We start from the raw sequence: 24,956 nt of genomic DNA, 5'->3' as shown, positions 1-24,956 counted from the left end.
AGAGGGATGGGGTCCACGATTCTCAAGGAACAGCAGCCAGTCGGTGTTCTCAGGGAGCACTCATCTTCACATAGGCAATCAGGCCAAAAAGCACAAAAAGGCTTCAGTCAAAACCCATGGAATTCAAAAGGCACTGTGTTGACATCAGGGTGCTTTGGACAAGGTCCTCAAACCAGTGTAGTGGGAAAAAAGTTTTCTTGTATAATTTGGAAATATCACTGTTCCTGTACTTTACTTCATTCTGGGAGGTATTAAATGATGCCTAGAGAAGAGTAATTCACCAAGGACTGCTGAATATATTTGGCACATTAAGTTATACATACATTACATATGACCTTTCATCCTAGGTGCAACTCCACACAGGAACATGGCTGTAAAGAGGTTGTGTGGGACCCGGGGCAGCGGGCAATGAGAGCCCCAACTGCAGCCTAGTCTCTGGAGGACTCTAAAGCCAGTGCAAGGCTGACCTTCTCTCTACTGGTCCAAACTCCCCTCCCCTCCCCCATCCCACCCACACACTCCTGCCCTGCACAGTACCACTGGGCTGCTTGAATTCATATGCAGCATTTTAGTAGAAGCAGCAACTCCCACAGGCTATGCCTCCCTCCTAAAAATGAGGATGCATGCAATCTAATTATTTTCAGCAAATGAGGTGCAAATCTGAGGCATCTGGCAAGCTGCCTGGGGGTCACTTGATTGAACAAAGATAAAGTGCCCTAGTGTTAGGAGTACACAGGAGGAAGCTTTCAGCAACCCTTGCCTCAAGTAAGCAGGGTGGGAAAGAGCTTAGCAGTCCAACAGTGCCTGCATCAAACTGACATCACTAGCACTCACACTGTATTGCCACCAATGTGACTCTGTACCGATATCACCTCTTCTAAATTTGACAGCCAAAAGGCACATATACTTTGGACACGGCTGCAGTGCAGCCAGTGTGATTACAGTGAGCCTGGTATCTCCATTCATAGTGGAAAGCAGGAGAATAACAATCATCCTTTGCACTGGCGCAATGTCTTGAGGCAAGGCATCTCCAAGCACCTCACAAACCTAAATGAGATAATGCCATATTAGCCCCAGAAAACAGTTGCAAAAGGAAGGCCTGGGATTGTTTAGTTGGCTAGCAACGTGCAATCAGCAATTTTACTCATGGTGAAACTTAGGCCGGCACTGTCCTGTGGAGAAGTTGACCTTCTTCCTAGAGGGTTTCATTGCATATAAAGAAAAGCACACCAGTGCAGGGACCAAAGTTTATCCATACTGTGCAACCCTATTGATTTCTCTGGTCTTCCGTGGGTTATGTGGATGTAACTAGCAGTGAAATTCATCACTCCCCCCACCCCATTGCCACCCATAGAATAAACACCTAAACTTAAACCGAATTCAACATAAATTTACAAACGACCCAACTCAACTGCAGTTTTAATCTGTATAATTCCTAAAAACTCTCTATCCTAGTACAATTATAGTAGGCAAGTCCTCTTCCCAGTTGGCACCTGTAATCCCTATTGGTATTAAAAGGAGCTTTGAACAGGTAATAAAAGAATATACCTCCAGGTATGCTATACTGAATCAGGGCCCTTGTACTGAATCCAGGCATGGAGGCATATGAGACTCTCTCTACACTTCTCTGTCCATCTATGATTTGCACCATGCTCATTACTTTGATTTCCTGCAAAAAGTTTCACTCCAGATTTGTGTTTTGGGGAAGACAGACAGGGTATCTGTCCTCTTACTTGCATTGCCATCATCAGCCCCACCCAATCCTCACCAGTTCTCTTAGTCCCATGTCCTATACCATTATTTGTCAACTTACTGAAATTCGTTCAGCAGTTTTATTTCACTTGCAGTTTCCTAAACCTTTCAACCCAGTCTCAAGCAGCATCATTCTGACTGGATATTTCCAAAAATGGAGTGGCCGCCTTGGATCCGGCCAGTGGGAACACCAGCAAGGGGTCAAAAGAGAGTCGAACATCCTCCCATCTCTCCCAGGGACTGATTCAATGCCTGATGAAGTCACCCGGAGTCTTTCTATTGATGCCAACACATACTGGATTGCGCTGAAGAGTGGGTGGGTGAAGGAAGTTTTAATCTGTATAATTCCCTTTGCACCTATAGAGTGAGAAACCCTTCTGAGGAGAAGCTGAAGGCTGCATTACTGTATGTGAAAATGCTGAAGCTGAATGGAGCCTGGGAACAGGAATCCCAGCTTCCCAAAACCGCGTGCTCCAGATGGCCTCCTCCAACCCAGACCTTGGGCTTAGCATCCTCTGGCGAAGTCAGATGTTATGCAGGGAGCACTAAAGCACCTAACTTTCATCTCCAACTCGTTCTATTTCCCCTTCTTCACACCAAGTCAAACTTAGCGATGACAGAGTAATACATTTCCCCTGTCAAATGTGAGCTTGCCACATCCTCCGGCATGGGGTATAAAAAGCCTCTCTAGTTCCAGTAGCTACTGGGGAGCTGGAACACTGAGGCAAAGAGCAAAGAGCTAAACTGGCATTTCCAGTTCACATTAAAAAGCAGCATGTCAGCAGAGAAGGGAAATCCCATCTCCAGTAAACATGTGGAGCGTACAGTGTAGTGATCCTCTCTGGACAGTTTTGGGCTCAGCATTTAGCAACAAAAAGGAACCCAGCACGTTGAGGCTGCCCAATGAACTACCCTAGGATTACAGCCCAAGACACTCAGTGGGTGTATATCAGCATTGCTGTGAAGAGGAAATCAGTAGATCCTGGCTGACTTTATAGCAGCAGAGGAGCTGACCCTCTACGGACCTGCAGCTGCACATGAATTGCCCATAACATGAGTCACAAGAAAACTTTGCTAGGCAAAGTCCCTCTCCTCCAGTCGAGAGGCACGCACATCCACAAACTCTCTGAGCCAACAGTTCAAACCAGCAGGTTCAGGTAAGTATCGCAATACAGTCGTGTTAAGCTATTTTTGCTATGTGCTTTTGTGAAAGCCACTACCAGTAAGTTCAAATCTGCCTTCCTTATTTTATTATTTGAATTTCATTTCTTTTCCTGGCTTCCAATATGTTCTGTCTGCCTCAGAGCCCTGCTCACTAATGCTTTCAACTGATTTAAATATATGTGCACACACACATACACACACACACACACACACACACTGTGCAACAGAACAATATTACTCTTCTCCCCATGGTATGAGCAAATGCCCCTCTGGGAAATAAACAGCCCGTGGTGTTTGGAATTAGCTAAATATCTATGGTGGAGAGTTAATGAACTGAGCTCCGTGTAACAAAGAACCCCTCCTCCCTGCCTTCACTCAGCCTGGGCTAGGCAGGTAAAGACTTACCTTAAGAGGTTTTCTAAGCCCTGTTTACTGGAATTCCTCCTCAGGATTGCACTGGTCATGGTGGGAGAGGTTGAACTCAGGGCAGGCTCACAGATCCTAGCTGCTAAACCTTCTTTTCCTCACTTTCCCCCACCCTTCCCTTTTCTCTTTTGCTTCTTTTTTTTAAAATATAAATAATCCTGTTAGTTCTCTCTCCCTCTCCCCTCTCTCTCTCTTCAGGAAGTTCTGCAGCTGGTTTCCTTTTGTTTCCCTAAGCCCCCCTGTTCCACCCCCCTCTTGTCTCCTCCACCTCTACCTCCTCCTTCTCAGCCTAGTGGAAATGTCAGAGAAAAAAATCTTTCAGAGAGAAGCTTTGTAGTTAGAGGCAAGCAAGGTCCCCTCCCTGCATGCATCTGATTGCTGAGTGAGCTCAGTGTGAAGCCTTGAGCTCTACAAGCAATAGACTATTCTTATATATTGATATCTGTTTCAGTCTCTTCCTTCTTAACTCTCCTTCAATCTTATGCTTTGCTTTCTTTTCTTTTCCTCTACTTCCCCATTCCCTATTTGTTGTCTGTCTTCTTCACTTTCTGGTCTGTTTCTTTCCCTATTAACCAATTCTTTCCTAATTGCACAAATTAGGAACAAAAGCCACTCAGGGACACAAAACCAGATTAGAGGCGCTTGCTCAAAAAGCTGGAAAGATAGCACACCATGGCTTTACAGCTACAGAGCTAGCTTGAGATTGGGACCCGATGTAAATCAGCTTCAATCCAGGCAAGTCAATGTAGCTCCTCCAGCTGAGAATCTGACCCCCAGTACATGAATTTGCCCATGCAAGTAAATTATGAGACTGGCCAATTTGCAAAGAGAGTCTGCATTCTGCCATAGGAATACAGTGGTTAAAAGTGCTGTATCGACACCGAAAAGTTAATGGAAACAATTTGCATGTGACAGGGTAGACTGTGAGGAGGTGAGAGAGCTGCTACTGTGCTGGGTTAGGATGACCTGGGTTATAGTCTCAGCCACTGACCTGCTAAAATGATCTTGGACAAGTCACTGCAACTCTGCCTCAGTTTCTTCATCTGTGAAATGCAGATAATGAAACTGACTGACTTTGCCAAGTAGTGGATGAAGGGCTGGCATTATTATTACTTCCTCTGCAATGGCAGAAAGCCTCTGTGGTCTAATAGACATGACCCTGGACTAGGGATCACAGGACCTATGTTCTTGTGCCATTGCTGCCTCGACATGGTGAATGACTCTGACCTCTGTTTCCTCTCTCATCCTCCCTTGTCCATTTTGACTGCAGACTCTTTGGGGCAGGGATTCTCTCTCTTTGTAGGCAGGGACAGTTCTTGGGCTCAAGCCTCTAGATGCCATGAAAAGGCAAAGAAAAAGAGGCAGACAAAACCCTTGGGGTAGAGATGATGTCTTTTCTTAAACCAATAAAATATTTGAAAGATATCACTTCTACCCCAAGAGTTTTATCTGGCTATGCCCTTAGACAAACATGGCTACAACCAGTATCCCTGAAAGAAAAGGAGGAGTATTGTCTAGTGCAGAGTTGGCTAACCTGTGGCACAGGTGCCAAAGGTGGAGCGAGCAGTTTCCATGTGTGGCACACAGCAGACGGGTACAGAATAGGAAGCACATTGGTAGATAGGGCAGGAAGCAGAAAGTAAAGCAGGAGATCAAGCAGGGAGCACAGGGCTGGGCAGAAAGCAGAGCAGCAAATTAAGCAGAGGAAGAGGATAGGAGTGGCATTTGGAGAGAGTGTGGGGCTAATTTATGGCAAGCTTGCCAAAAAGGGTAGCTCCCACTGGTCTAATGGACTGAGCCAAGGAGCCAAGAAGTGGTGAAGTCTAATCCCAACTTTTACATTTACTTGGTGGCCAAGTTGTTACCTCAGCTTTCCCATCTGTTCAATGGGACTGTTACCATTTGCCTCACTAGTGAGAACTTCAAGGCATTACGATTATGATCAGGTTTCATGTGATCTGAAATTTTCACTTTACTCTCTCAGTCCATCACTTATTTGCACGTGAACATCAGTAATGCCGAGCTGTTTACCGTAACTCTGTCGCTTGGCATGCAGATGGTTGCCAATTGTCCCTGTAATAAATGAAGGAATATCTATCAAGAGAGAGTAGGTTTAAACAAAACTGCAAAGACGTAAAATGTTGAAAAATAGGTTTCTTTGTTATTCTTCTTCTTTAAGGAATTATAAATGATAAGAAATATAGTAAAAGTAGCCAAAGCATAGCTATCCTGTTCTGGTATAAGTGATGACCCAAACACCATAATGTAGTAAAGCAATCAAAACAGGGCTGTTATGTTCAAAAAGATAATGATTCTAACCATGCTACTGCCAACACATGATGCACATGAAAATACCCATTGACTTCATTGGGCCTGCCACACGCTTACACTTGAGCACATGGTGTCATGTTGGCAAGGGAAGGGCATCTATGGAAGTCAGACCCAACTTGCCAAAGACTTTACTAGGACCTCTCAACTGCTGTCACCTTCAGGGAGGGTAGGACCAGGCACAGACAGTCCACACAATGTGGTTCTAGGTGTGGGTGTGTAAAGGGCCAGGGGGAACACAGATGGGGAAAAAATAGTCAGGAAGGAAGCTAATGCTCATGGCATTACCAATGACAACTGCTGCCGACTACTGTTGCAGCCTCATGGTCACAGGGCTCTTATTATAGCCAGAGATGCCACACAATCCAGAGGAAATTCAGGGAGGAATGTGAAAGCTGAGGCTTTGGTAGTACTGGGGAGGCTAGCATGGGCTCACCATGGGGTGGTGACAGGCAGTGCCATCACCTAGCCCCGTCTGAGAGGCTAGATCCTCAGCTGTTGTAAATCTGCAGAACCACTTTCTTGCCAGATGAGCTAGGCTCCACTGGGCTCACAGCAAACCTTTAGCTCAGAACAAAAGCAAAACGTCCAGTCAAGTTGAGCTCTGGGACTGTGGACACTGGACAGGTCTGTGAAGAGCAGTGGTTCTCAACCTTTGTAGACTTGTGACACCCCCAGATAGATCTGCAGCACCCCTCAGAAAATAGCAGCCCTTAGTTTCCACTCTTTTTTTTTTCCCCAGCAAAAAAACAGAGAAGTTTTTCTGTTGCAGGATCATGAGGACTGCAAAGAACGCAGAAAGACCACACCTAGGGATTTCTATTGGGAATCTCTGGGTTTATGTTGTGAATCATGCTTGCAGACTTCACAGTGCTAACATTACATGGATCCCTTGAAAGGATCCTGACACCCTCGTTGCGAATCACTGATGTAGAGTCCAGAGCCCTTCTATATGTACCGCTTGCCCTCAGCCCACACACAACCCACAACACCCTGGAGGATTGGCAAGGGTGCTTGCTGCGTCTGGCTGATGGCTTTCCCAGTCCAGCAGGGCATTTAGCACCGCGGAAAAGTCAGGGGGGTAAGCTGTTTTACTGATAAGATGGGCAGAGGCTAAAACCCTGTGGAACAAAGAGAGGGTGAGTCAAAGGTGCGTGACAGGGCAGGGGTTTCACTTCTCACTGCATTGCTTGGGGGAAGGGAATTCCCAGGTACCTGCCAAGCCCCCTGCATACTGCCCGCAGAGCACAGGCCAATTGCTATCTCTACCCCCTCTTCCATCTCTGTCACAGCGTGAATGGAGATTGAGGGAAGGAAGGGCTTCCTCCAAACCAGGGAGGGGCCTGCAGGATCCAGGGGATTTGAGTGAGGGGAGTGCTCCTATTTAAACGCCTGCATCCCAACTCCTCTTGCTGGAGCACAAATGCTCATCATGGCATTGGCGCCGATTTGCTCCTCCAGATACAGTTGAAATGCCCCTGCTGAATTGTATCTGAATGTCAACCAAAAAAAAAAAAAAAAAAATCATAGCAGCTGAGCCTAGTGAGATCCCCACTTACTGCCCTTCTGCCTCTCTTTGCAGCTGAAAATGGTTTGATCCTTGGGAAGCAGGGAAAGCCCTTACTCCTAAAGGGGTAGGACTGGGGGGGTGGTCTTTCATTTCCTCTCTCCACTTCCCTACTTTTTAATCTGTGATGGAGCACAGCTGTTTCAGCGTGATTTATACCAGGCATTCAAGGGCAGCTAGGGGTTAGCATCAGCCATGCAGATACCCACAGTCCACTGCAGGGACAAGCCTCAGGAACAGCCATGGTAACCAAATAAAAAAATTGCAGCGCTAATGGGATAAATTTTCCTGCTGCAATTTTACAATCAGAATTAAAGAGTGCTGAAGGTACTGCCTCCCTGCAGAAGAAGCTCAAGGCCAGTGGGCAGTCTGTTGCTCTGTAGCCCCCTTTAAGACACGTGCTTGCAATGCCAGGAGGAGAAAGTTGCTCTTCAGCTCCAGACAAAAAGTGAAGGTGAGATGCGTAGGGAGGAAGTGACTCAATTCTCTTGCTGTGGGAAGGAGGGAAGGAGTCCCAGTGAGATAGGGCTGCACCAATTCTCATTAATTACACAATCACTTTGCTATGTAGCACTGGTTGCAAAATCATCAGGAAGCTAAAATATGTCTAGCAAAAAAAACCCCAAAATACCAAGACTCTAGCAAAGAAATGCAGCCAGTGACTTGTTCCAACACCACTTCAATTAAAAAGTCATTGTCAGGGACCATGTTGGGCATAAGCCACATAATTTGGCTGCCCTGGCTTTTAGTTGTTTAGGGTCGATTTCATCCCAGGTCCCTTCCCCTGTGCCCCCTCAGCATAGTTACAAGGAGTCTCTCCCTTTATGTGCATCCTACACACCAATCACCAGAAGAGTGGTTTTCCATGCTATGTGACCTACCTCGCTCGCACCAGAGTTTTTAGCAGGGTCCAGTTGCTTTAAATGCCCTTTCTATCCACGACTGTCTGTACCTGTACCCAGAAGCCACAGCCCTGGCTTGGCTCCAGCTAGGCCAGTAACATGTCTAGTGACAACCCTGAGCCTGGTCCTTGAAGAGCCTGAGTACCTTCTGCTTCTTGAGATTTTAACAGAAGGGAGTAGAGGGTGCTCTACATCTAGCAGGACTGGGTCCAGCACTTGCAGAACGTTCTTGAGACGTTTTCTATCATGCAGACCTATGAAGATGCCAAACTCTGTGAGATGACAAAGCCTTCCCCCAGTAAGATCATCTGCACTCTGCCTTGCCCATCACGCTAAGGGGAGTGTTTCCATTGGCTTCAATACACTTTGGATCACTTCCAGGGCTGTGGAGGATGGTAGTGACTTTCAGCCTGTGTGGCATTACCAGTGAAGTAGCATAGTGTGCTTTAGCAGGACTAGAAAACAGACGGATGAACTGAAAAGTGCTTCATTTAGATGGACAGGGACGGTGGCTCATTTGTTGTGTTCCTTCATGATAGATTGGAAGATATCTTCTGTGATACTTTTCCTTCCCATGGCTCATTTTTTTAAAAAGCTCCTCGATCTTGTGTCTCACCTCCTTGTTTACTGCACTGACTCCTTTTCCTTGTAGAACTGCCCCCTGAATAAGGAATTATCCTCCAAATTGCATCTTCAACAGGACCCTTGGTTCTTGTGTTGGATACCAGCTCAAATATTCTACTTGCACTGGATATCTTGGTTCCCTTCTCAGATTCCCTGTACACTGGCAATCCACATGAGTGACACCACTTGCTCATGTCTAGGTAAGGCAGCCCAACTGAAGAAGGACACTTTCAGGAATCCTCCCATCAGAAAGGATTAGAATTAACCTATCTGCAATATTCCAGCACGGGGACTCATCCTGAAGGGATCGCTTACACACCATCCAACTAGCAAACCATGGTACTGCATCATTTAACAGAACCAACCTCAAGAAGCATGGCGGTGATAACATGGCAGGTAGGTGCCATCTTTCCTACCTAGCATCATCCTCTCTATATAAACCACCATCAATCCCATTCTACTCGTCCTAGCCTTACACTCTTACACACGCACAGACAAAGCACAAACCATACCTTCAGGAAAGTCTAACAGAAGTTGGTCTTTAGGATTATTTCTTAAATGCATGCTCAGCCATGTTCAGGTGTGGCTAAATAAGAGGGGACATGTTAACTGGAATGCTGTTCTAATGGACTGACAACTAGCATGTGAGGAATGCATCGGTTATGCATGTTTCCATCGCATCAGAATCCCAATGAATATGTCCCATTTCATTTCACCAAGACTTCATCAAATAGACTCATCAAATGCAGAGTCAGGATTTTAGAAGAGGGTGGCTTGTACTGTGAGAATATTTTAGGGCTTACGTGATTTTTTTTTCTCATAAGAAAGAGAAGAGCCAACAGATGGATAGGTAGGTGTGAATGTGGGAGACTGAGAAGGGCGGGGGGAAGTGTGGTCCGCTTGTTAGAGGAGATGATTTGGAGTTGGGAAATTGAATGATAGGCTTGACTCTTCTACTTGCTGGGCAGAACGAATCACTTAACTACCCTGCTCCTTCCATTTCCTCTGATGTAAAATAGAAATAAAATTACTTACCTAGCTCACAGGCATGTTACATGCCTTGAGTTATACATGACTCTAAATCAAAGTGCGCAGCAGTTTTATCATTTTTATGGCAAGGGGGAGACAGAGAGGCAAGAGAAGCTGGGAATTGAAAGAACTTGCGAAGGGCCAGACTGAGAGCCCATCACAGCAAATGGGAACGCATGCCACAGCTGTGATGGGCCAAGGCCACGGAGAGGACAATGACTGGAAAAGCACACAATCCTGCAACCTTTTGCCAGGCTAACCTTCTTCTGGCTTCAATTGGGTTAAACATGACAGAGGAAGCTCCCAAGGCAAAAAACCCATGTATCCCACAGGCACTTGCAGAGTGGTGCTGCAGGCAGGATCAGTCAGTTGCAAGGTTTTGCAGAGTCCACATGACAGGAATAGCACCAGGGAGACAGGAGGAAGCACCTAAGAGATGCTCACAAAGAGTCATTAGTGCCACAGAAAACAGGGCTGGAAGGGGCCTCAAAAGGTCAGGTAGTAAAGCCCCCTGCTCCAAAAGTAGGGAACTAGGCCTCCTGTGTGACAGAACAAGGGAGAGGAACAGGACCAGCCTCAGGGGTGGGGAGCTATAGTCAACAGGATGGTTCACATCTAGGCCAATATATGAGAACAGAGGAGGAAACATCACTCTGTAACAAGGGCCCAGGCAGTCAGCAAACACCACACAATATTTTTTGTAAGTGTATCTGAACAGCACAGCCTGGGTGCCAAGATTTGTTTTATTATCATGAAATAAAAACAGGGAACCAGGCAGGAAAGACAGCCAGGGTCCGAAGGAATGGCCTCTGCTCCTTCCTCCCAATCCTGGCCTGCTTCCCTTTGCTCCCCAAAACTGCAGGAAGAACCTGTCCTCTTCTGGCCCAAAGCATTCCTACAGGGCAAGACCTGTCTCCTTTCCCCAACCGAAGAGGCCAGACAGGTTGTATAAGTTCAGGGTGACAGACAAAAGAAGATGTTGTAGGAGAGTGAGCAGTGGGGGGAAAAGGAGCAGGGCCAGGAAGGAATTTCTTTCCCCTCCTGCATCAGAGAGGGGTTTTTTTTTCCTCTTTTTTAAGCTTTTCTAGAACCACTGGGTGTTGGCTGCAGCCAAGCTTAAGGATTTTGACTGGGGTGCATGAATGCTTCTTGCTGGGACTTAAAGCCGGAGGTTCCTGGCTACAGGGTCTTGCCCCTCCAGTCAGGGTCAGACCAATCACCATATTTGGGGTCAGGAAGGAATTTTACCCCATGGTCAGATTGGCATGGATTGTGGGGGGATTTTGCCTTCCTAACTATCTGGGGCCATGCCCCTCTTCCTGGGATCTCTGGTGTATATATTAACAACCTTTACAGCAGCAGGGTGTTGGCTGCCATGGTCCCCCTGCTTCACCTGTAGCAGGTTAGGGAGTTATGTCTTGTGGTTTTGTCATTGCTGACTGTAGTCTTGCTAATAGGCTAGATAGTGGATTTGTATACAATGGTCTGGCTAGAGATGATCCTGCCTTAGGCAGGGGGTTGGACCAGATGACCTCTAAAGATCCCTTCCATCCTTACTTCTCTATGAATCTGAGACAGATGATATGACCATTATCATTTACATTACAAAGGCCCTCACTGAGACCAGGGTCCCACTGTGCTAGGTGTTTTATGTGCATATAATCAGAGACAGCACCTATATCAGTGATCACGCAAGCACATGTGAGTTGTCCCAGCATGGCTGGAATGGGGGCTGTTCTGTAATACTTCATAGACACTGCACAGTACCTTAGTCATCCAGGTGTTTGCTATATAAATATACTCAATTAAATCAATGGGGTGGATGGGAAACAGACAGGAAGGCAAAACACTAACTCTAGATTAGACATTCTCCAGAATCTCCTGGAGAGTCATGACCGGACAATAAGGAAAGCCAGTGGCTCTGAGGGGACTTACTCCAGACCACTGAATGGGATTAGAACAGTGGGGCCAAAAAGCCAGAAGGAAGAGGGTTGCCATCTAGGCTGACCACAGTGAAGACAGTCCTTGGACAACAGCCCAGAGAACTCTCCAAGACTGAGGTTTACAAAGCTGCTGAAGACGTGGGCAACCAATTTCCATGAAAACAAACAGGAATTGAACATCCAAATCCATGTACATATTACAAACCTCGCCCTTAAATGAGATAAATTTGGTAGGGTGGGAATTAGAAAAGCGAGCAAGAGAATGTATTTGTTGCCCCTTTTTTCCACAATGGCAGAGAAACTTGGCTACTGAGTGCAGGTCATCAAAAAAGACACCCTCAGCCTTTTCACTCTTGTAGGCAGATCCAGATGATCCCTGACCTTACCCTATCAAAAGGCATCCATGTAAGAGACATGCGCATGCATCTGCTGAGACCAGCAAATTCATTCCAGTTGTGAGCTCCTCCATACTGGAGTGAAAGCCTCCGTGAAACTGCTGAGCTCCAGCTGCAGGCCCAGAAGCATTAAGCTTTGACATGGCGGTGAAAATTTCCCCTCCATTTTCCATTCCCCTTCCTGGAGCAAGTTAAAACCCACCAAGGGAAACCAGGGCTAATATAATAGTGCCAGTTACTCTAAGATGGAGAACCATGGGTTTGAAAGCCAGGAAGGACCAGTAGGACCACCTATGTGAGGCATCAAGCCCAGAACCCTTGAGAGCACCTCTGAATCCTCAAGAGACCATGCTGGGGGCACCACAGAGCAGCACAGTTCACCCACTCAGCGAGCGCTACATCCCAAGACTGAGGTAATATGGCTGTTGGAGAGCTACTCTGGGAACGTGCTAATAAGCTCACTATCTTGGGAGCAATTTCTGGCATGCACCCATCACTGCTCTAAAGAGGCTACGTTGCATCTGTGTCAGGGTGTAGCCTATGAAGAGCAAGCATGCCGTGCCTTGCTGCAGTGCTCTCCAATGTGGTCCCTTCGTGATATAGATATGGCCAGTGTGAACTACAGCCTGTTTCAGACTATAACTTGGCCTGAAACTCCTGCTCACTGTGTCATGGGACATGATGGGAACTCAGCAAGAAGGGCTGGCGACGCCAATGAGAAATGAGGCTTCCCACAAAAATTAAGGACAGAAAGAGAGAGACGCATTGACTTCTAACAGAGGAAGCGGGCATGGACAAGCCAAGCAAGATATGCAGTCGGTGGGAGTCTCTTTGCTGACTCCTTGTGGGCTTTGAAACAGGCCCCAGTTGAAAAGCGCCCAAGTCTGCAATCAAACTGGAACAGCTTGGAGCTTACAGGAGACAAGGAAGCCCAGGAACTCGGAGAGAAAGGGCCTGTTCATGTGCTCTGCAGACCCTGAGAAAAGCAGCAAGAGGTAGATATTCAGAAAGGAGCTGATGTTCTTAGAGGAAGCAAGCATAATGAGCCATACCTCAGTCAAAAAGAAGTGGGGAACAGGCATGGTGGAGATGAACTGAAACATATCGTCTCCCAGCCCCAGTTATTTCTCTTTCCTCATCAGAGCTCTTCCTGTGAAAAAAGGGTCACAATGTGGGCCTGATGAGGCAGCGGGGTGGGATAGGGGCTACTGGAAAATTTAAGCAGCAGACAACTTTTGCTAGCCTGGTAACCCCACACAGTTAAGCTGGAGCAGGGCTTCCCCTTTTCTAATGGGTCAGAAGTTGTGGATTGTTTAAAGTTTGTCAGCAACTTACAGTTTGCCCATGTTAGTGGCTTTGAAGTAGTTGTCATCATCTCTGACTGCAGTGGAAGGGGCTTTTGTAGCATAGCAGTGCTTGCTCTCCTTCTCATGTACAGGGAGCGAGAGAGAGGAGATCATATTTTCCATGCCATCTGGCATGTGCCTGATAAGAGGAATCACACATACTGCCTATTTAGCAACAGCAAACAACTCGCATTTAAAGCAGAGAGGGGGAAAGCTTCATGGATTATGCGAGAATATGCCAGCAGCAAAGCGTGCATTTGTCAGGAGGTAAATCAGGGCTGTTAGGGAAGAGGACCAGATATTCAGCTGGTATAAATTGGCATAGCTTCCAAAGGCATCACTGATTTATGCCAGCTTATAGTCACAGATGCAACATTCAGATAATTCAACTCACCAAGGAATGGTCAGGTCTGGCTGTTGTTTTGGGCCATCTTCAGCTAGTGCAAAAATCCATTGACTTTATTAATTATGACCCTTGGCTCAGAGATTTTTCTCTTTTTCCTGACAATCCCAGGCTGGTTATGAGAGTTAGAAAGCTAGATTCGTATCTGATAACCTGATACAACTGCCCTGAAGTCAGAACTCCTTAGGTTCACCCCAGCTGTGAATTGGGTTCAGTGTACACATCTCCGTAATGCTGACATTGACCCTCTCTAGTCCAGAATAGTTGTTTCTTGCTCCCCACAACCCTGTTACTGCTGAGTCAACAACTGTTACCATCCCACCCCCAGACCCAACTTCTTATCTTAGTAAAAAGCCTTTCTAAAAAAAAATATTCAGCAGTCAGGACCTTTGCAAACTTTTTCCTGTGGGGGAGGGAAGCTGCCAGCCACACTGCCCCTGCTTTGCACTAGATGAAATCCCCAATGAGTCTGGAGTGGACCTGCCTCTTGCAAGAGAGACAACTCAGACTGCTGAAGCCTAGGATTAAGACACTCAGGCGGCTGTCTCGCACATCTGGTGTGTATTAAGATGGATACACTGGCAAAGAAAATACACTCAGATTCCAGGCAAGAATAGTTAACCCATTCACTGCTGGGTCCACCACAGAGCTGTTTCCCAGTTGCCATCCCGCACAGAACGTAGGCAAAGTCAAGGCTTTGGGGAGGCGGGGGGTTGGGGTGAGAAAAAGAGGCGAGAGAGAAGCTGGTCTTTGGTTAAGTTGACGTGAAAAGGTTTAGAGGACCTGGGTTCAAGTCCAGCAAAACACCTCCCTTCTTTGGTGATCCTGGCAAATTACCTGGAGTTTAGGAGCTGCTGTCCCTCACCTGGATAATATAGCCTCTCCCCCATTCTTTGACTGCCTTGTATATTGAGATACCAGGCTACTTGGGATGGATGTAGTCTCTTATACAGTGCCCAGCATAAGGGGCTACTGACCTGTGATGGGGCCTCTTGATTCTACTGTAATGCTAACACTAATAGTACTGACTTCCTACACCCTTGTCCATCCAAGGAGTTTTACCTCAAAACATACCAGCAGCACTTAGCATGCAAGGCTGTGACCCATAGACTAGGTACATTTGTCTAGAGCAAGCTACTGGCTTGGCATCTCCAGCTACAGCAATGGTACATGTGGATGGCTTGAGACATTAGGTAGAGTAAACCTCCGTATCCCATTCGTACTATGTCACATCCACCCCAGTATGTTCCTGAGAAACAGCCAGTCATCCCCATTATTTCAGGCTCTTGGCATGTTTCTAAGAGGACAAGGATGCAAGAGCCCCTTCCCCCAGGCAACTGATATTGAGGGAGTACACTAAAAACCAGCACATTTTCAGCAGGGTGGGACATGGGATCCTTTTAGGAGAGCGACGGGCTCACAATGGCCAATGGCACAGAGATCCAGGCCAAAGCTCTTTGAAGTCAAAGCGTGTATGTCAGTTATTTTCAGGGAAAGCAGAACCCTCCTCTTGCATGACATGAGAACAGCCTCCATTGTTCTCAAAAAACAGAGAGGTCTGGCCATAACAGAGTGCCACTATGAGGAAGCTCATGCTGCTGGGGTTGTGACTAGTGCTGCTGGAATCCTAGCAGGCTTCTACTGGGCCCTGCTGCATGGGGAAGCTCATGCTGCAGAAAACACAGAGGGCTGCATGCAAAAATGAAAAATGAAAAGCAACAGAGATTTGCAGTATGTCACTTTACAATGTTGAGGTTCCTTAAGGGTCACACTGATTTCGCTTGCCAAATGCAGGAAAGGGCAGATGAGAGTTAAGGAAAAAGAGAAATTCTGAGGAAGGGTGGATTAAAAGCTGGAAATGTGGCTAGGTAGAAGGCAGCTGAAAACATGGGGTTCAATCCTGGTGGAAGGCACCATTCCCAGAGCTTAGAGCCCCTTTCTGAGGGTAGAGCTCAGGCCAAACAGAAGCTGCTACTTTCTCCAAGATAGAGAGCCGATGTCCTAGCTACTCTACTGTTCCTTGATGGGAGCTGGTGTACAGGAAACCGGAAGTCATGATAAGGTCCCCTTGGAAATGCTTCTCATACGCGGCATAAGCCATATGTTCTCAACCCTATACCACCCCTGTCAGTGACTTTGGGGCCACAAGGTTTGCCAAAGGATTACCCACAGGGAAGGAGGCCTGGCCAGGCCCTTCCTCTACCTGCAACTGCTCAGAAAGCCTGCAGGGGTTGGTGGCAGATGGCTGCAAGTAAAAACAGTTGTCATACCCAAGCAACCTGTACAAGACAGGCCCCAAACCATCTTGGCTTGGGCATTCTGTGTCTGCATCAAGCAGAGCTGTGGAGCAGATGAGACTTGGACCCACATGGCTCTTTCAGAGCATGGGATCCATTACTACCAAAAGGTGGGGAATGTCAGAAGGACCTGCAAGGTCAGGTACCCAAATCCCTCTGAACTTCATTGGGATCTGGTCACCTACCACCCACTGGCTCCTTGGAAAACATCAGACCAAGCCTCCAAGTGGCAGAAGAGTGGAGGACCCACCCGCTGCTATTCACGTGACAGACCGTGGTGAGCTTCAGAGGAAGGAGCAGCCTGCTCCAAGCTCTTGCCACCAACACATTTTCCTCTTAGGCCAAGTGTTTTTGGGAGGTCGCGTGCCCTGAGGTGGAAGGCAGGTGCAGGAGGAACAAGCAAAGGAGATGGCAGCCCATGGGTGGGGGGGTGCCCAGGTGCGGGGGATTAGCCTGGCTGGGGAGAGAGAAAGAGGAGACTGATGAATTCTGAGCTGTCTAGAGGCCAGCCCCTGTTACCGCACACAGTGACAGCATGGCATGCCATGCTTCCAGCCCCGCAGCCTCCTGGGGCTGAAGAATGCAAGTACCATTGGCTTCAGGGAGAGCATATGGTGGTGGTGGCAGCAGCAGCAACTCTGCCAGGGACTGCTAGGAGTTCCCAGTATGAGTAAGACTGTGGTGCCATGCCCCTATTATTGGAGCCCATCCCCTCCCTCTGCAACCATGCACCCCCTGCTCTGCAAACCATGCCCCTCTCACTCTCAGAAGCCAGGTGCCTTTCCCTTCACCCCCTCCCAGTCTCCCACAGGGTTTTCCCTGGGCATCAACTCTGCTGGTTACACCTTTCCACTGAAGTCCTTTAGTTCCCCACAGAACAGGCCCAAAATAAGCCACAGCAGTTTAAGAAAAACTTGGTGTCAGCCCTGATAATGAACTATCATGCATCTTTGCAGGCTAGTATTGAAGGTGACTGTTTCAGCTCCTTAGCTGTTCACTGAAGCACCTGCTAGGAAAAGTAGGGCACCTAAATTAAGCATAATTATTTAAACATTACCCAGTGCTTGTGCCACACTTTGGAGGTAGGAACCCCGATGCAGAGTCATCAGACAGAATTGTTATGAATGCACTGGCAAAGCTGGGAGGTGGGAATTACAGGAACAAAGGTTTGGCCACGAGGGGTGGGAGGCCTTGGATTAGCGGAGGGTCAAGACTGAGGGCCAGAAATGTTGGGACCCCCTGGGACCAGAATCTCAAGGAAGATATGCGGGGGGAAAGGCACATTTTAGCCCCTTAGTTGCCACATCATTGCCAGATCTAGCTGAGAAAGTGAGGCACCACCAGTGCTCCTGGCAGGCAGCTGTGATAAATCCTGATGTTTCGGTTATGACAAAAGGAAGCGCATTCAGCTTTTGGGAATCTGCTGGCAGGACCACGGGCATATTCTGAGGCAACATGGGGGGTTATGGAAGTCTGCAGCACAACGGATCATAAACTACAAAGAACACATGAAGCCAGAAGGGGTGATCCTCACCCCTTCAAGCTGAGGATCAGTGCTTTACAAACATGAACTAGGCTCACAGCACCCCTGGGAGCAGTGTTGGTCCCATTTTAACAATGAGAAACCTGAGGCACAGCATGATTGCGTGACTTGACCAAGGTGACATGGCCAGCAAGTAGCAGAACTGAAAACAAAACCCAGAGATCTCCTGGTCTTGCATCTGTGCTTAAACCATGAGAGCAATGGGCAGAGCCACTGCTGCCATAAATTAAAGCTTCTTGGAGATTGGCCTTTGGGCCAGAAGGACAGTCTTTGCTTTACATGGGCTAAAACTTCCACTTCCCCCACAAAAATGCCCTTGCCTTGAAGTATCAACTTTTTTTCGTCTTAGCTCCGGGGCTGGTCCTGCCTTGTAAAAGAAGCGTGAAGAGAGCATGCCCTCTTGTGGGCACTGTGCACAGCTCTGGTGCTTTTCTGATGGGGATTAGAGCAGGTGGTAGCTCTCCCATTTTGTAGGATGTCTCCAAGCCAGCAGCCACCACGCCCTATAGTTTGGTGCTAGGACAGGTTTCTATCCATTGTCAGCACAGTTTTTCCGATATGTGTCTAAACTCTGTGATCATTTGTGCAAGGCTTTTTCAACTCCCACCTTGCCTGAGCAAAGCCACAACCATTTAGCAGCGTGTGAAATATCACAGCACTGCGTGTTCTCGTTTCATCCACAGAATACCACCATGACTATTCAGCTGTCCCCAGGTCTGGCGCTACCTTTGCAGCCTGCAAGCCATGATAGCTCTGCTACTTTCTACCTAGCACGTTCCATGCACGGGGCAGCAACCCAGCTTTTGCCAGTGCTTTGCCTCTTAACTCCTCATCCCTCCTCAAGAGGAAACTGAAACTACAGAGTCCTGGCACCGGGATCCAGGGTTTGGTTTGGGCCTAGCTTTGCTCCTCATTTTTCCCATCAAGCCACCTCACTTTGTCTGTGTTCTCACCCTCCCCTCTTCCTTCCGAGGCTTCATTTTATTAGACAGTGTGATGGGAAAAGAGCATCGCTGTGACCCACAGCTGCTAAAACGGAAGATGATGTATGTACTAGGAAATTGTTTGCAGTCCAGCTGCAAGCATTTATGGAGAGGGCGGGGAAGGGAGAGGGAGAGAGAGATAGAGAGAGAGGAGCCCTGGCATCCTAGGTGGGCCCCAGCTTAGCTGACTCCCTTCTTGTCCCAGCAGCCCCTGGACCATTGCCTGATGCAGTTCAAAGGAGCAAAAGTGGCTGAAGCTATGCCATGCTAGGGCCAGAGCTGCTTCTTGACTTGGAAAACCAGATCCACCTCTGCAGCTGGTAGTTGGGAGACCATGATCCCCTTTTTGCTGGTGGTTGATGGGGATATCACCTCTTTTTCCTGACAAAGGTGGCAGAATTGCAATTATCACCAGGTTTCAGGAACATGGCAACCCAGGGAACACAGTAAACTGCCTGCAGGCTAAACTCAGAGGGTTCAGATTATACTGTACATCTCTAAAGAACAACAGTGGGAGGAGAGGGGGTGGAAAGTTCTTCAAACCACTGAATATGAAATCCACAGAATTTAGGAATATTTCCCACCTCCTCGCACGTAGGATAGGACCATATGTTTGCAGAGACACCAGGCTCTTAGGCCATAGTAAGTAAAACAGGTACCCTAGCAGTCCTGGAGCCTGGTATTGGATTCCCCACCCACATATGAAATGAGTTTACACTGGGCCTCAGCCCATCTCTCAGCAGAAAGAGCTTGCTGAGATGTGGACGTAAAATGAGTCCCATTGCATCTTTTTTCCAGCCCTGGATGGATGCATTCAGACTTAAGACTGCCAACGTCAGTGCATCCTGCTTGGTTTTACCCTGTTATTTTCTGCCTGGATTCAGAACAGGGATGTATATGTTCAATTGGGCCTGCAGGGTCTTGCTGCCTGAACGTTGGATTCCTATCTAGTATACCCATGACACAAACCCTTCTGGGTCTCAGCCTGCCTCTCAGTAGATTCCTGCATTCAAGTCTCAATAGTTTTCATCCATAGGAAAAAAACATTTTAAAATGAAGCCTTCTAAATGTTATCCCATCTTCTGGAAGATAGATGTTTCCATTTCTTTCACCTCCTCAACATGAGCCCTGGCTGGGATCTGCTAAAAAACTTTTAATTTAGAATGATTATTGCTCATTGTTTAACAAATGGCTTAGTCTATATATTAAAGGAGGTCTGTCCATAGATTACAGTGATGCTTTTCTGTTTCTTTGGGATGCATAGAAAGGACCCACATTGATATTTGCTTTAAAGGAAGAAAGGTGGTTCATTCCCATAAAAATACCCCAAAAGTCTGTTCTCCTCTGGGTTTTCTTTACTGTTCCTGAGGAAAGATCTAGGTGCATCTCCTGGCAATGCCAAGTGGAACAAGGCATTTACATCTTTAGAGATTTCCTTTATTCAAAATGAATCATTGACATTCGTTAGGTTTCACCAGAAACAGACGGCAAAAGGCAAAATCCACTGAAATCAATGGCAAAACACCCCTTGCTAAGATTTTACCTACCAACAAATCCCCACCTCTTATCAATGAACTGGTTTTCACTCCCTCCAGTCCAGTATTATATCATCTTTTAGCTCATTATTTTGTCAAAATAGTGTCCCATCTCAGATGAGGCCTGAGTTCCTACTGTGGAATATGAAGCAAGACAGAAGATTTAGACAATCTTCTCCTTCAGAACACATACACATCTCCTGGCCTTTTTTAAACCAGAAAGAAGCAAGAGCAGGCCACCACTCTAGTCCATCCCCCCAGCGACCTTCAAATAAGGTAACTCAATTTCAGAGGACTATTCTCCGACTGTTGGCATCTTCTCTATTCCTTTGCCAAGGTCAGAGTATTTTCCAGCTGCTTTTCTGGTTCATTCAACTGGAACCTATTCTTTCCCTGCACCTCAGCCCTTTTCTTTGATGGAACAGCTCAGGGTTGAGTGAGTTGAGTTATATTTTGAACAGTCCCTTTGAGCATGGACCACATGCTCCTCCGCCCCCTCCCCAAGAATTCAGTGCTAAGTAGTCCAGCAAAACCTCACCAAGTATCAGTTTTCTCAGACAAGCTCCTTCCAGCATTGGGTAAACTTAGCAACAGCAGTAATCTTCCTGAGGACTCTCCAAGTCTCCTCTACGGGATCTGGAGAATTCAAGGCAGCTGGGGATGGACGTGGTAAAAGAAGGGACAGGGCTTGCTGGCACAGCAAAGCCATCCTGAGCCAGTGACCATACATGGGCAGCACAGGACTCCCTGCAGTACCAGGAACAGGAGGCCAGGGAAGGAAGGGGGCATGGGAAGATGAGGCAGCATGGCTAATTGTGTCTGTAAGGAGCTATTTTCTCACCCTGTGACTCCCTAACAAGAGGAGCACCTACCTTGCATACCACATTCCTACACACATGAAAATGCCCTTTAGGATGCAGGCTGCGTAAAGCTCTCTGTACACTTAGGCAGCAATGGGGAGAGGGTCATCATACACACTGCCACAATGTGGTTACAGGGTATTGCTGAGAGAGAACAGCCCTTGGAAGACTTTGTTTATATAAGCTGTGCCCTCCCCAAAACATAGGTTCCTAACCACTGATTGCACAGGCCATCCTCCTGGGGTAGCAAGTCCCCCTGCCCTGCCATGACCATGGAAATGCAATAAAAAACTCTTTGGTGACTAGGGCATAGCATAAACAGGAAAGTTACACATACACAGACTAATGATAGTTTATGTGGACCCCTACCTCCTTCCTTCCATCTCACAGCACAAACAATGGGCACCTTTATATTTGGGGGGCCCCATGCAAAGTTTTGGTGTCTGGCCTCCACAACAAACCATAATAAGTATGGAGTATGAGCACCTAACATAACCAGCGTACAATGGGGACCCCATGAAATTGCATGGGTTGTACTGCCCCAGTGTCGCTCTGACCACAAAAGCCACTTCTAGTTCCCTGCAGCTGGCAGGAACAGCAGGGCTCTCAGGACACGTCGCTGTGTCATCAAATGCTGTCTAACTCCCATCAACACTCAGGCTTCTGGAGCTGCTGGCCTGGGGTCTATACTTTGCTAGTCTAGAGGAGGCTTTGGTACCTCTGTACTGGTAGCACTTCAGGAAGCAGATAGGCAGGGTGATTCAACACCAGCTTTATTTATATGACCATCTCCAAGAGGAGATGCAGAGTTCCAGTAGCAACCTTGCTGGACAGCATGTTTGGAAGCATTAAACGAGCCTCATGTTGCTAATAAGGGAACCAGTAGTCAGTTTTCTAACTAATGCTCTTCCTCCATGACCCAACTCAGCCCCACCCTCACCTCAAGTCAGTTTGTCATTTACAGTCTTGTTATACCTTATGCTGTGAGCTGCGTAAATATTTGCGGGTGTTAGTGTTAGTGCTAGCTTGGAGTTTGGAGTAGTCACATGCTTAGTCTAGAAACCTTCTCTGACTATCTTCCACCTGCACAGGTGTGACTTGCCACTAAGGCTAGGACAGGCATTACACATAAACCAGTTTAAGTGATCAGAAACTGGTTTTAACCTGTAACAGAACAGATGTTCAGTGCACATAAACCAGTTAGAAAATTGCTGAAACCAGTTTGACATAAACCTGGCTGAATGTAGCATCAGACTTCACTGATTTGGATCAAACTGTTTTATGCAATGTCTGTCCCAGATCCCTTCCTGGTTTAAGTTAAACCAGAGTCCCCCAGCATCCCAGATGCTTTGCAGGCCTGGGTGGGGCTCTCTGCTCCAGAGAGCTAGGCTGGCCCTGACCTTCTGCTCCCTAGCTGGAGCTCCTGCAGAGACTTGCAGGCACATCAGTATCTGCCTGGCTTCCCCCTTCTGCCTTACCACCTGCTCAAGGAGGGATTCTCCCCTTCCCAAGCATGGACCATAGCCAGCATGTGGTATACTAGCTAATGATGAGAGATGTCCATGTCCACTTAGGGCTTTTTGGAGCTAATCAACAGGTCAGCTGGTAATCTCCCTGCATTCCTTCCTTGGAAAAAGTTGTTTCAGAAGAGCTTGAACAAATGAGAGGCTTTTGTTTTCTTGATAGGGTGCTAAAAACTGTGAACTCCTTGCTGGCTCCCTCACTGGTCAGGAACAGTACTGAACACCCTCCCTAATCACAGCATTGTGCCAGGGCCTGGCTTGGCCTGGCCATGTCCCCCCTCCCCCCTCCACTATTGTGGAAGGGAAGGGAGGGCTGCTGTAGTGTCCCCCCTCCCAGCTTCTAGCCCAAGCCACTGCAGGCATGTGCCTGCATTTCTTCAGTCCAAAGCAGATGTCTGTGTGGTTACAAACTGTTTCAGCCTAGCCAGGTTAGACTAACCTGCAAAGATTGGACCAATTCAGGCTCAGGTTTTTTTAATGTCTGTCCCTAGCCTAGTGGCCTGGCAAGCAGGGGCAGAACTAGGAGCTCTAGTTCTGAGTTGTCACTACAGGGCTGGTGAGCCAAGACAGGCTTCTATGCCTGCTGTATGGGTGGGGGTATGAGAGATCTTGGGATGCTGGAGGATTTCGGCTTGGGCAGCCCATATTAATGGAGCAGGAGCTGGGTAGTACAAATCAGAGACAATCCTGCCCCGAGTGGCATAACTTTCAGCTGTATAATGAGTGCTTAAAACTACTTTAAGGTATTAACCACTGGATTGTCTGGGTATTAAGAGCTCCAGGAGTTGCTTCCAAATTACCATGTAATAAGGCCCATAGTCAACCATTCTAAGCCTCTCTCTCCATGCTCTTTGGCTCTGTCCCCACCCTTTGCCCTGATGAGTTGTCTTAGGAACACTGCTGTAACTTGATCAGTGGTGGGTTTTTCCACAGACTGCCTCTTCTACCTTTTGAAATCCTATGAAATATGAACTTTCATTTCTACTCAGGAGAACTTTTACCATCTTTTCTCCAATGCCTGGTAAAGGGTGTTTGTGCCTGAAAGCTTGCAATTAAATAATTTTTTTGTGAAAATCTTGTTTATCTAATAAAAGATATCATTGCTATGACAAGTCTTGATTGCTTCTTCTACCTTGGAGAACTTACCTTTGGCATTATTTCCCCTTTACCGGCCCCCCTACTCTACCCATTGTTCTCTTAATTTCCACCTATTGACAGAGTCCTGTAACACTTTTAGCTTCTTTCATCTTGGAGATCTCAGAACAACAGCAAAGACTCCCTATGCCTGAAGAAGAATGGTTGTGCCAGAAAACTTGCAAAGAACATTTTTCCAAGTAAGTTAGTCTAACTGAAGATATCACATCTACCCAAAGAACCTTACCTATCTTTTGCTTGAACTATATACAGGGAGAACAACCAAGGAACTGAGCTAGCAATCCTGACCACCGCATAGGAAAAGAAACACCCCAGATCGTGAGCAAACTCCTTCTTCCAATATTCTGGTAGGAAAGTCCAGTGAGACTTTGGTTCATGCTAAGGTGTCAGAATTTGGTAAAGTACAGGTAACACCAGGATAATTGAATTGAACCTATTCAGCAGTTTCAGGGAGAGAGGGAGAAGGCAACATTCTCTTCTAATATTTAACAAGCAAAATTAAAAACTCCCTCCCCCTTTTCTCTCCCTTAAAATTTTGAAGTTTAAAAAAGTTTCGCCAATAAATAAATAAATAAATAAATTCAACCAGGGTGAGAAGGAGTTCTGCCATTTTACTCAGTTTGCTTTCCATTTTTTTTTAAACCAAAACTCTGGATTTGAGCAGTTTGTAGCATTCTTATCTGTAATATTTGAGCAGCTTTAGCCATGCCAGGCAGCAAAGAGGCCAAAATACTTTAGGAAAAATGCTTGAGCCTCCAGTCAGCCTGAAAGGCCTTAGCCCAAGGCCCTGAGGCTCAGTGAAGCAAAACATGAACTAATCAGGTCTGCACCACATGATTATCCTCAATGCACTACTTACATTTGCAAAACAAGCCCCAGCACGTATTAATGTCATGGTGAAGCACTTGGCGGGGTGGGGGCAGAAGTAGCAGCAGCTAGCCTCTTCAATCATTTCAAAGCTTTGATCAGGGACACAGGAGGAATCAGTATTACTCTGCTTGGCAAAATACTCGCGCCAAGCATCCCAACCAAACAGACCTACCTACACAAACCAAAAATGTGGAAGAGAGAAAAGAATGAGGAACCTGTAGTTTGCAGGGCCAGCCCAATGATCTTGTGTGGGAGACGTACCTTTGCTTGTTCTTACTCCCCGTAGGGGAGAGAGGGCCGAGAGTTTTGTG

General features: G+C 47.0%; 1 protein-coding gene and 1 long non-coding RNA gene across 3 annotated transcripts in view; one reads left to right on the top strand and one right to left on the bottom strand.

Annotated features, from left to right (window-relative positions):
* The window catches only part of LSP1 (lymphocyte-specific protein 1), an 84,481-nt gene that overhangs the window by 57,538 nt on the left and 1,987 nt on the right, over nucleotides 1-24,956 (bottom strand). The window contains exon 1 of one of the 2 annotated variants that reach the window (XM_019551792.1): nucleotides 3,322-3,574. The exons of the other annotated variant lie outside the window; for it this stretch is intronic. Coding sequence (XP_019407337.1) covers nucleotides 3,322-3,380 — 59 coding nt within the window. The 5' untranslated portion in view covers nucleotides 3,381-3,574. Of the gene's footprint in view, nucleotides 1-3,321; nucleotides 3,575-24,956 lie in introns of those variants that run through there. 2 annotated transcript variants of the gene reach the window in all.
* LOC109321250 lies at nucleotides 2,123-9,455 on the top strand. The gene is made up of 3 exons (XR_002104008.1): nucleotides 2,123-2,909; nucleotides 8,792-8,963; nucleotides 9,048-9,455. It is a non-coding gene; the product is annotated as an uncharacterized LOC109321250 (long non-coding RNA).

This window comes from Crocodylus porosus, unplaced genomic scaffold (genome assembly GCF_001723895.1).
Source record: "Crocodylus porosus isolate Cpor-Errol unplaced genomic scaffold, CroPor_comp1, whole genome shotgun sequence".
In the NCBI taxonomy this organism is placed as follows: Eukaryota; Metazoa; Chordata; order Crocodylia; family Crocodylidae; genus Crocodylus; species Crocodylus porosus.
This window is presented reverse-complemented; position numbering and strand designations above follow the sequence as displayed.